This window comes from Lactuca sativa, chromosome 6, assembly GCF_002870075.4.
Source record: "Lactuca sativa cultivar Salinas chromosome 6, Lsat_Salinas_v11, whole genome shotgun sequence".
Classification (NCBI taxonomy): domain Eukaryota; kingdom Viridiplantae; phylum Streptophyta; class Magnoliopsida; order Asterales; family Asteraceae; genus Lactuca; species Lactuca sativa.
In genome coordinates this window covers 625,776-639,741 of record NC_056628.2, presented here as the reverse complement: position 1 = coordinate 639,741, position 13,966 = coordinate 625,776, and the positions used below count along the sequence as shown (strand labels likewise).

At 35.2% G+C, this 13,966-nt stretch overlaps 1 protein-coding gene across 1 annotated transcript; it reads right to left on the bottom strand.

Annotated features, from left to right (window-relative positions):
• Positions 1–7,973: 7,973 nt before the first annotated feature.
• On the bottom strand, positions 7,974–13,695 carry LOC111880996 (uncharacterized). Its single transcript, XM_023877401.3, has 13 exons — positions 12,347–13,695; positions 11,893–12,277; positions 11,121–11,727; positions 10,943–10,983; positions 10,634–10,702; positions 10,328–10,428; positions 10,173–10,251; positions 9,942–10,040; positions 9,773–9,841; positions 9,643–9,692; positions 9,488–9,569; positions 9,165–9,259; positions 7,974–8,519 (listed from the first exon to the last, which is right to left on the bottom strand). The coding sequence occupies exons 1-13, from the start codon at positions 12,805–12,807 to the stop codon at positions 8,336–8,338; spliced, it is 2,322 nt and encodes a 773-aa protein (XP_023733169.1). The 5' UTR covers positions 12,808–13,695; the 3' UTR covers positions 7,974–8,335.
• Positions 13,696–13,966: the final 271 nt, after the last annotated feature.

Sequence of the window (13,966 nt, the reverse complement as noted above, 5' to 3'; positions counted from 1 at the left end):
TGGGTAATTGTTTATGAAGATTGTGAGTATTTAAAGTATGGGGGTACTTTAGGAAAATAAATTTAGACACAAATGCATGCGTTGAGGTCTTGGCATAATGGCTGAGCTGGAATTGGATTGTTCTATGAAACGCTAGTGATGAAGGTTTGAGTTTAAATAAGTAGATTTGCTTGAGGGCAAGCAAAGCCTAAGTTTGGAGTATTTTGATATTGTCATATTTATACATATTTTTAGGCAATATTTAAGTACATTTTTATATATTTTTTGGTCATTTGCATAGAATAATGATACTTATAAGGTTAAATTATATTTTGCAGCCAAAGAGAAGACATTTTGAAGAAAGGGACTAAAAGCGTTAAACGATGGGACTTTGGAGGTTGAAGGCTTGAAAGACAAGAAAAACACCCAAAAAAGACGTACTCACGACGTGAACAGTTGATGGTTCACGACGTGAGTAGAAAAAGTTAGAAGATAAGCATCCGGGTGAAGGAATCCTTGACGATCACGATTACCTCGAGTTCACGACGTGAGTTTTAAATTCTCACGACGTGAAGGTGTGATTTTCCAGAAAATATATATATCCTTCTCCATTACGATTGGGGAGACTTTAGCTAGCTGAGGAGGATTCCTGGAGACGAAATTCAGAGGAAAAGAAGCTCTGGAAGCTGGTTTTAACACCAATGAAGGAGAAGTTCATAATTTGTCTTTATAGATTGGTACATTCAAACATGTTTTTGATTATAGTATTTGTTTGTTTAGCTGTTAATATGTCCAGCTAAATCTAGCTGCTTCTGTTAGCTAGATGAAGCTAGAACTCATGGTTTTAATGCATTAGACTTAACTTTACTTGTTGGTGATATGCTTGTGTTGATTGATTTTACTTGGCATGCTTGAATTAATTATTTGATTGCTTTGAATTCTTGTTCTGTGTATTTAGTGAACACAAATCTGCATGAATTTGAATACCTAATAATATAGTGAACACTATTTTATTAGAGCTAAGATCAAACCAATCTTAGATTAGTAATTGAATCATTAAATCAAGCTGTGTTAGAGAACTCATATTATGACTGTAATTGTGTTTTGATTAATCAATCTTTCATGGCTCCAATCTTATTTAATAATTGATTATGTGTTAACTATTATATGACCATAAATAGATTTACACGAATTGATTAATAATTAGTAGATTTAGAACTAAATTGTTAATACTTCCTTAATTGGTCACCAACAATAATAGTCATAGCTAATGTATAACCATTGAGTGAAAGCGGATTCGAACTAACAGAAGTGTTTTGTTTATTGATTTAGTTTTTGTTAAAGGATTAAGTTCATCTAAACTTGCAAAATTAGATAAAACCCCCTTTTGAGCTTATTAATAGTTAGATTAATTTAGTAGTGAATAGATTAATTAATAACACCGTTCCCTGTGATCGACACCCAACTTACCAAGTTATTCTATAATTCGACTAGGTATACTGCCTAGATGTATTTTAGTTAGTTAGTTAGTTAGGCTATAAATTATAAAATTAGTGGGTACTACCGTGCACATCACCGGGCTTCTTGCGGGCAGAGTTTCGGCTCGAAAACTCTTTTTTTCGGGATCTTCGGGGCTTCAGGACTTGCTTCGGGTATCGAGATGATATCGGGACTTCGGGGATATTTCTTGCAATATAGGAGAAAGTATAAGGGGTGAAGGAAATAAAAATTAGCAAGAAAACCCGGAGGTCTCGCTTTCTATTTATAGGAGCAGCCTGGCCAGGCCGAACGCAGCGCGTTCCGGTAGGGCGAGGTCCTCTTCCCAATGACAACTTGTGTCAGCTACAGCGTGGCTCATCCGAGGCCGAGCAAAACGAACGCGGGGCGTTCCCCTTCTGAACATGGGGTGTTCCCTTCGGATAAGTTTCGGTATGCGTGCCTCGAACTTCAAAAATTCATAACTTTCGCATACGAGCTCCGTTTTCGACATTCTTTATATCCACGTGTAGGTGAGATTATGCTCTACAACTCTTGTTTAGACGTCGTTGGCTAATTTTGACTTTATTTTTATTATATTATTTTTAGTAGGTCAGGAAGGGAAAAGTCCGTTATAAATTCATAACTTCTTCATCCGACGTCCGTTTTCGTCTGTCTTTTTACCGTCGTACTACTATCGACGAGATCTTCGATTCTCGTGTAGATTGTTTCGGCTAGAAATTACACGATCTAAATATCGAGTTTTGGGCTGCATACTGCTAAGCTGAAACTTAGAAAAATCATAACTTTCTCATACGAAGTCAGATTTGGACGTTCTTTTTATGCACGCTCTTGGTTTAACATATTTTACGACTTTCATTTAGATCGCTAAGGCCACATATCGCTCTATCGTAAATTCACTATTTATGCCGCATAATGTCGTGCCGATTCTGTCGCGAAACTTCGACAGGTCATAACTTCTTCGTTATAACTCGGATTTTGGCATTCATTACATGTACGGAATCTTTGTAACATATAATACAACTTAGTTAAGATTACTCCTTCTAAATAACCTTCCATCAAAAAGTCATTTTTGACGCTCATTGTTCTTAAATTGACTAGCCTGAATCTGCGGACGTTACATTATGTTAGTGGGAGCATGATTATTATATTAAGTGTTTCAAGTTAGCAATGCTATTTATAGGAAACAAAGTTCAAAATTTGTAAAGTCGCAAAATTTGAAAATTGTTTCGCTATAATAAGTCTTAAGGGAGAAGACATTTATACTTCATTTCAAATCTGAAAGTTTTGATTGAAATTTTAATAGAACTTAGTCATGAACATATATGAATGTCATGTTGAAATGTTTCAACATAGGAAATTCTATATATATGGAAATATTATAGCAAGAGACTGGTCTAGTATCATGTCTTTATGTAAGACATTATGAATCGTATCCCATATGCTTCGGGTATAGGATCGATTTCATATGCTATAATATTCGCATGTTCTGATTTTTCCAAATGCCTAGCGCATTAAGAGGGGAAAAGGGCCTGGAACTAGATATGACTAAAGTTGTTAAAAAATTGACAAGGACAATCTAAGGTTTACCAAAGATTGGTTGCTTGTGGACAGTTGGAAGTATAGTAATGGATGGACCATATTGATATAATTCTGAATATATAGGATTTTGTTAAGAATGGATTGTCATATGGGAATTATGGAAATGTTTCCATAATGGGAGTTGGATATTAAGAATCTATGTGTAAGCTAGAAACTTTTATGTAAGAAGGATGTTCAAGAAATTAACCTTGAATGTGAAACTTCATTTTCGGGGAATTGTCTTGTAAATCTCCAATGGAACGTTTGTAATATCGTTGACTAAGTCTCTGTGACTTTGGAACCTCGACATTACAAAAGGATCATTGCATGTAAGTTTAGACTCTATCAGATTCTGGTAGTGGCAAGAATTTGGTATTCTTACACTTGTGATAAAAATTTGAATTATGAATTGAGCATCATTGGAAATGTGTTCAGTTTATCTATTCCACAAAGGAAGGACCATAGATAAACATAGTGTGCATGCTTGGAGCATGGGATGACTATTATTTTAATTCAAGTATTGAGTTGATTAGTCGAAATAGTAAACAATGAATAAGGTCTAATTAATATGTTGATTAAATAATAAGTGTTCTATTTATATTCAAAAGTTTTGAGACCATATTGTATTATATTATTCTTGTGTTTCACTTCGCATGTTTTACTTCCCGAATAATATGATTATTCAAGCATCCACAATCGATCATACTTTGGAAGCAAGTAATTGTAACGCCCGTAGATCAGGGTTAGTCAATTTAGAGACGATAAGCGTCAAAAATGACTTTTTGATAGAATATTATTTTGAAGGAATATTCTTAACTAAGTTGTAGTATATGTTACAAGGATTCCGTACATATAAAGAACGTTGAAATCCGAGTTATAACGAAGAAGTTATGACCTGTCGAAGTTTCGCGACAGAACCGGCATGACATTGCGCGACGTAAATAGTGAATTTACGATAGAGCAATAATTAGCCTTAGTGATCTAAACGAAATTCGTAGATTACGTTAAACCGAGAGCGTCCATAAAAAAGAACGCCCAAATCTGACTTCGTATGAGGAAGTTATGATTTTTCGAAGTTTCGACTTAGCGGTATGCAGCCCAAATCTCGAAATTGAGATCGAGTGATTTTTAGCCAAAACAATCTAAACGGGAATCGAAGATCTCGTTAATAGTAGTGCATCGATAAAAAAACAGATGAAAGCGGACGTCGGATGAAGAAGTTATGGATTTTTAATGCACTTTTCTAGTCCCGGCCAGTTAAAAATAATATAATAAAAATAAACTCAAAATTAGCCAACGGAGTCTAAATGAGAATTGTAGAGCATAATCTCAACTACGCGTGGATACAAAGAACGTCGAAAACGGAGATCGTACGCGAAAGTTACGGGATTTCAAAGATTGAAGCACAAACTTCGAGGTTGGCTGAAAGGGAACGCCATGCGTTCCTTCAGGGAACGCACAACATTCGGAGCATCAGAGCCAGTCCCGTCACCTGTCGAGTCCAAAGTTCGTAAGCAATGACATATGTGGGAACGCCCTGCGTTCGTTGAGGGAACGCACCACGTTCACGGCCAGACTCCAACACTATAAATAAATCATTTGGGCAGCCGAATTTGGTTGCCCATTTCTTCTCTCTCTCCCGTATTTCATCGTTTTACGTGTAAGTTATACCCCCGAAGCCCCGGTATCATTCCCGAGACTCGAAGCAAGTCCCAAAGCCCCGAGGATCCCGAGAAACAGAGTTCCCGAGCCGAAACTCTGCCCGCAAGAAGGCCGGTTTTTGTGAAGATCTTACAGATCTACCAAAGAATACTAGTTTTATAAGTTGTAGTGCTTCTCGATCAACTTCTAATCATGTGAGTGTGTAGTTACTTTCTTCTAACACATAAATATGAAGTATTTGCTATGAAATACATGTTATGTGTTTATATATTGTTTGTTTATTTGAGATGGTGTGGAATGAATGTTTTATATAGGTTTTAAATGAGTTGAATTGTATATGTATTTTGTGTCTACAAATATGTTGGGTAGAACATAGGTAGATGAGATTGTTGGTGCGTGATAAAATATGAGTTGAATAATGAGATAAAAGGGTGAAGAGGCTAGTTTTAGATCCGTGAGTAGGGATTAGGTAAAGAGATATACTTATTATTAAAACCAGGAGTATGGATTAAGAAAGAGTTAATTGTCCCTAGTCCGGGAGTATAGATTGGAAATAGTTTTAGATCCAGGAGTATGGATTAGATCAGGAGGTTGGTATTAGATCCAGGAGTATGGATTAGATCAGTAGATTGGTTTTAGATCCAGGAGTATGGATTAGGTAAGGAGGTAAATATTAGATCCGGGAGTACGGATTATGTATTTTTGAACTGGGTGTTCATCTGATAAGGTATCATGTGCATAGTTCCGTTCATGGACATGGATTAATACAAGTATTGATTTAAGTATCGAATATATATGTATGTGAAGTAATTGTTATTGCCCGAAATACATGTTAGATATATTTTATGATATTCAACGTGCAAATCAGTTATGGTTCAATATGTGTTAAGTATACACTAGTTAGCATTGCCGAAACATAGACAGTATCGAAAATTGATTATGAGCATTGTAGGTTTACCTAGTGATGGGTTAAGACTTAAAATGGGATGTTTAGTTCAATTAAGTCTGGACATTGGGTAGCCTCTTATTAAGAGTATGTGTGTGGTGAGATCGATGATCGGTGGAGTACGTCCTACGTACAGAAATGCATTTTATGTACAAAGTCCTTTTCCAAGCTCTGTGTCTTAGGTACTACTTGTACCAAAAGTACTATCATGTACAAAGTCTTTTTGACACTATGGTGTGTCGGTTATGGGAGCGTATGAGAGTACTCTATTAGTAATTCCCCATACTTTTTATTTTGAAAGAGCTTTGGAGTCGGCGTTTCTTTTATGAAGTGATCAAACGAGCTTCATATGTCAGTGTTTCCTTTCGCGAAGTAATTAAAGGAACTTCGTGGACTACCTAATAAAGTGTATCGGTAATAGACCACTACTAGGTATGTCTGGTGTTATATTGTTGGATCCGGTAAGTCTGGGGGTAAAATACCTCACGATATTCAGACCACTGCTAGGTGAAGTTTGATGCTGGATATGGTGAGTCTAGGGGTAAAATACCTCATGATATTCGAACCACGACTAGGCATTGTTATCTAGATAACTACCCCTGACTTAATCGTCTTATGGTTCTTTCTTTTTACAAACAAAGGTTCGTGGTGAAACTTATTCCATTCCCCTCATCTGATGTCTTTCTTGATCCTCGTTTGCTGTCGATGAATTTTTGAAGCAGTTTCGTCAGTTTGTTGCTCATATCGATTCCTTAGGCTAAATCTTGTATGATCATTGAATAGAGTCAGTATGTGGGGATCGACGGGATGTAATAGATTGTTTTAGAAATATGATATATATGTGTTAAGAATAATAGTGGTTTTTGCAGGATTGAGATATACATTATTATCACATTGTTTGAACTAGGTGTTCATTAAGTATTTCCAAAAACGGAAGTATTTACCAAGTATTTCGATTTAAGCGTTGACCAGTTATAATGTGAGAAACCTGGTAGCTTTGGATTTTGGATAAATTCCTTAGGTCAATCCTTAGGAATAAATGGATAGAGGATAGTTGATTCTTAGGGTACATCCTTAAGAAATAACAAAGATATGGGTAATTGGGATATTGGTTTGATGATTGAATATAATAATTGTATTATTGTGGGTCGAAAACCCTATATGCTCACCAGGCTCCCAAGCCTGACCCACTCAGTTTTCTTTGTATTACAGGTAAAGGCACAAAAGTATAAGTTGGTGGTCTTGATGAGAGATGTTGGATAATAGACCAGTAGTTGTAAATAACTGTTGTAAGGTCTGTATTGTACTGTTTATGGAGAAAGATGTTGGATAATAGTAGCATGGTCCTTTTGGGTTGCCTTCACCATAGCAATTTGATAGGATGAATTATGGAGAAAGATGTTGATTATGATTTATTAATATATTATAAGAATAATATATTAGTTGAGAAATCATATATCAGTATTGATCAAGAATTAATTTAGAATTAATTTAGTGATCAAAAGAGACTGATTAAATAACGATGACTGATTATGTAAATCAGTGATAGTTGTAGTTTGGGCTAATGGACCATATTGATAAGTGGTGGACGAAAACTCTATGAGAGTCCATAAAGATTTCGTCCAAAGCTTTCATGTGGAGGTACATATGTTGCTTAGGGCCTAAGTAAGGGAATTAGATTTTCCAAGTTGAAAACCTTAGGAGCCTCAACTATAAAAAGAACCTCATGGCTCAAAAAATCGGCACCTATGCATTCATAGAGAACCCTAGCCGATTTTTGAGCCTCTGACCTCTCTCTCATATTCTTCCATTGCTACTTGGTGTTTGTGACTCATTAGAGGTGCAACAATTGAGACACTAAGCTCTTAAAGGTCAAGATCAACTAGCTGCAAGTGAAAGGTATTCTTCTGATCTTGTTTATGCTATTGATTTCGAAAATAACATGCTAGTTTTAGGGTTTATGCTTTGGATTATTATTTGCATGTATAACTTGAAAAAAAACCTAAATTCAAAACATTAGGATTGCATGTACACCATAGGAATGTTGTAGTGCTCAAAACTCATCAGGTTGTGCACACATTATATATCCATGCTATCTAAAACCGGTACATTTCAGATATAGTGATCATTTTCGAAAAATCATTTAAAACTGGTTGTTTCCATAATGATGTGGTCATTTTGTTAATATCGTATTTTTTATTATAATATAACTATAAATTTATTTTACTTATTTGAGTCATTTTCAACTAAATAGTTCGAAAGTATCACTTCTAATACAAACCAAACTATCATCATATCATAATGAAAATAAAAGAAACCCCCAATTCTATAAACCAAACCGAATTTAACACCATACACCCTAAAATTCCATGGGCAAATACAATTCTACATATACTTGCTTTCACAATTCTAAATCCAAGTAATTCATGTACTCTATACAAAACAATCGTAAAGTGTTCCTTATGGATCACAAAACAATGGCCACACACTATCCAATTCATCGGATATGCTTTCATCCCACAACTCTAAGCTCTTTTCAACAACCACAACCAAACCCACACCTTAAAATCAACATATGCAAAAACCAGCCAACTTGACTAGAGAGACATGGGCCCACAGACACTTTGAAATATAAAAGAGGGTCAAAGTGATTTATGCTTCCATTTTGTTCTATGATTCCTTTTGGCCATCATTTTCTCCGGCAGCAATAGTGGTGGTGGCGGCGGCGGCAGTGGTGGTGGTGGTGGTGGTGGTGGTGGTGGTGCGTGACGCCTGAAGTTGAACTGTGAATTTCTTCTGCAAATCTTTAAGCTTATCTAGTATTTCTTGGAATGTTGGTCGGGATTGTGGTTCACTGAGTACAAACAAAAAAGAAAAGAGTGTACAAAGTTAAGATTGTATGCAGTAATCGAAGATGGAATGGAATTGATCATTACTTTGTTTGCCACATAGGAATGGAATTAGGTTTTCCTAAGAGAATTGGATTCCTTCTTCCGGACTCATTTTCATTCTATCGGATACAGGGGATTTCTTTTCATTCCTTGATGGATTGGAATGAAGAAATATTAATTATACTTGAACATTACTTGTATAGTTAAAAATAAAAACTAAAAATGTTTTTTGATTATAATTCTATTATAAGATTTCACGGTTTACGATTTTTTTTGTTTTGTAAAGTGATGAACCTTTTTTCTTATTAAATTTGACATAAATATATTATATATTTCAAACTACATAGAATATGCTTAAATGGAATTTATATAACGATATTATCTTTATCTGATTAAAAGTTTATTTATATAAAAAGAAAAGTTTTTCTTTGTTATCAATTTAATTTCATTTAGTTTTCTAATTATACATAACAAACAACATGTTCGAATGAAAAGTTCCATTCCTTCAACCCGACCAAACATGATAATGGAATGTAATCACCCATTCCGTTCCATTACCTTACTCTTTCAAAACAAACCCTATATACAAAAACTGACAAAATACAAACCTGCACCAACAGCTTTCAATAAGAGAAGCCCATTGAGGATCCACATCAGTGGGAATATCTAACCGTTGATTCATAAACCCTACAGCTCCAATTACCTGTTACACATACAAAAACCACATTTTGACTTTTAAAGTCAAACAAATGAATTTTCCTCTCCATATTTCGATACAAAAAAAAGTTTAAAAAGAAAGTTGATAACCTTGACAAACTTCATAACAAATGCTACAAATAACTTTTGCGTACCATTTTCAATCATATGACCAAAAATTGCACTTATAGGAAAAAAAAATTACAAGTTTGACCTTGAAAGTTGAAACACATACCTGCATTGAGTTGAGACTATCCCAAGGAATCTTTTCTGTGACAAGTTCCCATAATACCACACCATAGCTATATACATCCGACCTACAAATTTCAAATGAATATTATTATTATTATTATTATAAAATTATGCATTTAAATATTATATATAGCTTACTTTTCATCTGCTTGTTCATTCCTAAGAACTTCGGGAGCCATCCATTGAGGCTAAAAGTGGAAAAAACAAAAAAGAATGTTAACGAATGCCAAATGTCTAAACTAAGGAAATAAGTAACATAGGTAAATACCGTGCCCTTCCCCGTCTTTGTTGTAAGATACGTTTCATGCTTGACACGCGAAAGACCAAAGTCACCAACCTATTCATTTCCAAAAAAATAAATTTTGATTCATTTACTTGTTTATAAAATTACAATCGAAAAATAAAAATCACATATAAAAAAAGCAAATACAACAAACCTTCACATTCCAATTCTTATCAACAAGAAGATTTGAAGACTTCAAATCGCGATGAATGATTGGCGGGTGACAATGGTGAAGATAATTCATCCCTCGTGCCTGTGGGAGTGGGAGTGGGACCCACCAATTATTATTATTAAACAAAACACGGACTACATATCATATCATATAATTATAATTATAATTATAAATGGGACGGGACGGGACGGGACCCACAAAATGAAAACTTACAATATCCATGGCCATATGAACACGACGTCTCCAATCTAATCTAGCTGTGTTTCTTTGAAGTAAACGAAACAAACTTCCACTACATAGAAAAATATCATAACTCCATTTAGCTTATACATATTTTATATATTATATAAATGGTAAATTATACATACCGGGGAAGGAACTCTGTGACAATGCATAGACGTTGAGGTGAGGTTACAGCGCCCATAAAGAGGAGAATATTTGGATGCCTAAGTCTTTTCATGAGAGATACCTTTGAATAAATATAATTATAAAATCAAAATTAATTACATGTTTTATTTTCTCATTGTTAATATTTGGACGTCTCTTGAAAACTCTAAAGATTGTTTTGTTTTGTCATTGTTAAAGGGTATTTTAGACAATCGATAGATACTCAAACAATGATTGGGAAATTACCGAAAATTCTTTTATTCTGATATTATTTGAGGGAAAATTACCTCCTGTCGAAATGATAATATCACATCGTCTGAATATTCTTGTCTTGAGAAAACCTTGACAGCAACATCCTGCATTCATAAACATGTGTTAAATGTCTATAATACCCTTCAATTACAAAATAATAATAATAATGATCACATCATCCAAATAAATATTTTATTGCAACGACATATTCCCCTTATTCTCATTTGAACTACTTTTAATAATAGTAACACTTAGTAGTCGTCAAATGCCTAAAATACCCTTCAACAAACAAGAAACATTAGGACCTAAAATGGTAATTATAGCAATATTGATAAAGAACATACCGATCCATACCACAATGCATGATATACCGTCCCACATGAACCTGTCAAAGTAGTAAAAAATTAGAAATGCAAAAAATTTCAATAAAATAATACTTAAATCGATAATATGATGATAGTTTTTGCACAAATGTTCCATTATTTGTTACCCTTTAACAAAAAGTAGTAATTAAAAATATACCTTGTCCGATTTGTTCACCAATTATTAAATCTTCCCATAATATTTCATAATCCAAGCTATCAGTGTCCACATCCACTTTATTTATAGCACTACTATTTGTGCTTCCACAACTACTTGCACTACTTGTACTATTAACATTAAAAGAAGAAGACCATGACCCTGAAGCCTCATTTCGATTCGTATTTTCCCACGGTTGACTTTCTACTTTTGTTTGTTGACCAGATTCATGTTCTTGATCATTATTATTATTATGTAACCAATGCAAACCAAAACGACCCGTTTTTGGATCCGACCCGCCTTCTCTGTTATCGTTTCCTTTCCATGGCCATGTAATTCCCTTTTTGCCCATCCATGCTTCCGCTTTTGAAGATAGAAGCTTGTGGATCCCGGGCTTGTTTTCACCCTCGTCACCTGAATCTCCCAAGGGCTTTCCGGTAATTTGGTCTTTTGAAGAGAATCCTCCTGCAAATGGTGATTGAGGAAGATCGCCTCTTGGAGTACTTGCCCCACTTGAATATCCATCTTCTTTGTGATCCGAGTCTTCATGATCCGTGAAGTTTTCTCCGGGTTTCATTTTTGACTTCACCTTGTTGCTAACTTTTGTGGCCTGTTTGTTTTTTTTTTTTTTTCACAAAGGGTATTTTAGATATTTCACAGCATAATAACTTGGAATAAGGAAGGGGTTGTTGTTGTATATATAACATAAGTCAAGATGGAATAAACCGTCTAAGAAAGAAATTTCACAATATTCATTGAGTGAATAAGTACTGACCAGATTTGAAATCTTTGAGGCGATTGCAGTCTGTAAAGGTTGTTGAGGATCGAGTCCAAGTTTAGCTGAAGCGATTCTTCTTGGAGCACTGATGGTTGCTAATGGCTTCATTTCTTGATAGGGGCGTGTATCACTTGATACACATATAACACCAATTAGGGTTCCATTTTCATCACGAAATGGTGTATTTGCAGCCATAACGATAAATTTTTCCCCTAATTTGTTTTTAACTGGAAATTGACCAGACCAGCTTTCCCCTTTTGCTGTTCGTTGTAAAATAGCTTCAGCTAATGTGTAATCGTTGGAATCTACTAGAAGCTCATGGGCTGTTTTCCCTAAAGCTTCAGAAGATGTGTATCCATACAGATTTTCAGCCATACGATTCCTGTATCATAATGATATGATCATGAGATTGAATAAAAATTGGAAGAAGAAATTGAAATCCTTGACTCACCAGTAGATTATGTGGCCGTTGAGATCGAATATATGCACAGATTGACCCATTGATTGTAATATATTCAAGTATTGTGTTTCCGTTAGCTTCACAGCTGAAGGGCCGTCGGCGGCGGATGTGACGGAGGTGTTATGGTTGTGATCGTTGCTGTAGCTAACGTCAACGCTGCGAGTTTCTCTTCTTAATGGTGAGGAATGGCGGAAAGATGCTGAACCCATCTTGAAGGCGGCTACAGCGCCGCCCTCGAACATCCCGCTTGCACCACCCATGTGTTTCCGGCGAGGGCGGCGTGGAGATACTGAACTGGACCTTTGACGTTCGGATTTTTGTTGGTCATCGGAGATTTTTAGCTTTGACATTTCTTGTTTGAGATGAGCGTGGCTTTGTTCTAAATCATGGATCTTCTTTAAGAGCTCCTCAGTTGGTGGTATTTCGTTCTTGCTATTGTTGTTGTTAGCCATTTTTTCACACACACTGTGATTTAGGAGGAATCCCAATTCCCAGATCAAAAGGGTAAAACAAAATTCAAGTTTTTTTCACGCTTTCGCACAAAAAACCTTATTGGTGAAATCAGTTCGAGAAACCCGTTTCAAGAAACAATTGAAATTGAAAACCCAATTTGATTTGCGCAAAGATGAAGAGGCAAAAACCATAGCACACACTCTATCTCCATCTACATATACTTCCACCAAAAACACATTGATCAATTGAACGGCTTGCCGTTCAAAATTCTCATGAACATCTAATTTTGCAAAAACCCAAATCAACAAACTAACGAAAACCCATGTTTGACTGCACGCAACTAAGAAAAGCAAAAAACCCACACATACACACTACCTGTGAATATATCGAAATGAGTAAAAGGTTGTTGATTGGGGTTGATTTGAATGATATATATTTAAGCCGATTGCTGATGAATCAATGAACTGACTCTTGTTTACTTCCTTCGCAATTCTCTTTTACTTATACTCATTCAGCCTCCTTGAGGTGTAAATGGGGTTCGGTTATTGAGAATTGATGATGAAGATGAAGATGAAGTTGATGATGATGATAATGATAAGATAAGCTCTCTTGATGTATCAATAAATTGAATCTCTCTCTCTCTGGTCTTTACCCTTCTCTTTTTGTCTATCTCTCTCTGACACACACCCACACACATTAAACCCTAAATTAATCAACCGTATGTGGTGAAGTTTGTATATCCCTGAATAGGTGTGTATTGAAACGAAAGAATCAAAAGAAAGATGCTGTGTCTTGAAAGGTCAAGACTCGAAGAACAAACCCCTCAAGAGTTCTCTCTCTCTCTCTCTCTCTCTCTCTCTCCATAAACCTTTTGTTTTTTAATCTTCGTGACTTTGATTTCCAGCTTTCTTTTTCTTTTTTTCGAGTATTACAAATTTCACCCTTTGATTTATGTGGGTTGTCGAAATTTAACCTTGACTTAATTTACAATTTTTGTCGTTGTTTATTTCATCGGTTAAAGCTTTCATTAATTGCCAATGCCTTGGTCAAACTACAAGTACACGATTGGATTATATTGTAGATTTGCTTTTATGATTCTTGCTTATTTTATTTTTGCACTTAATTATTAATTAGAAATATCGACAAATATAATAAAAT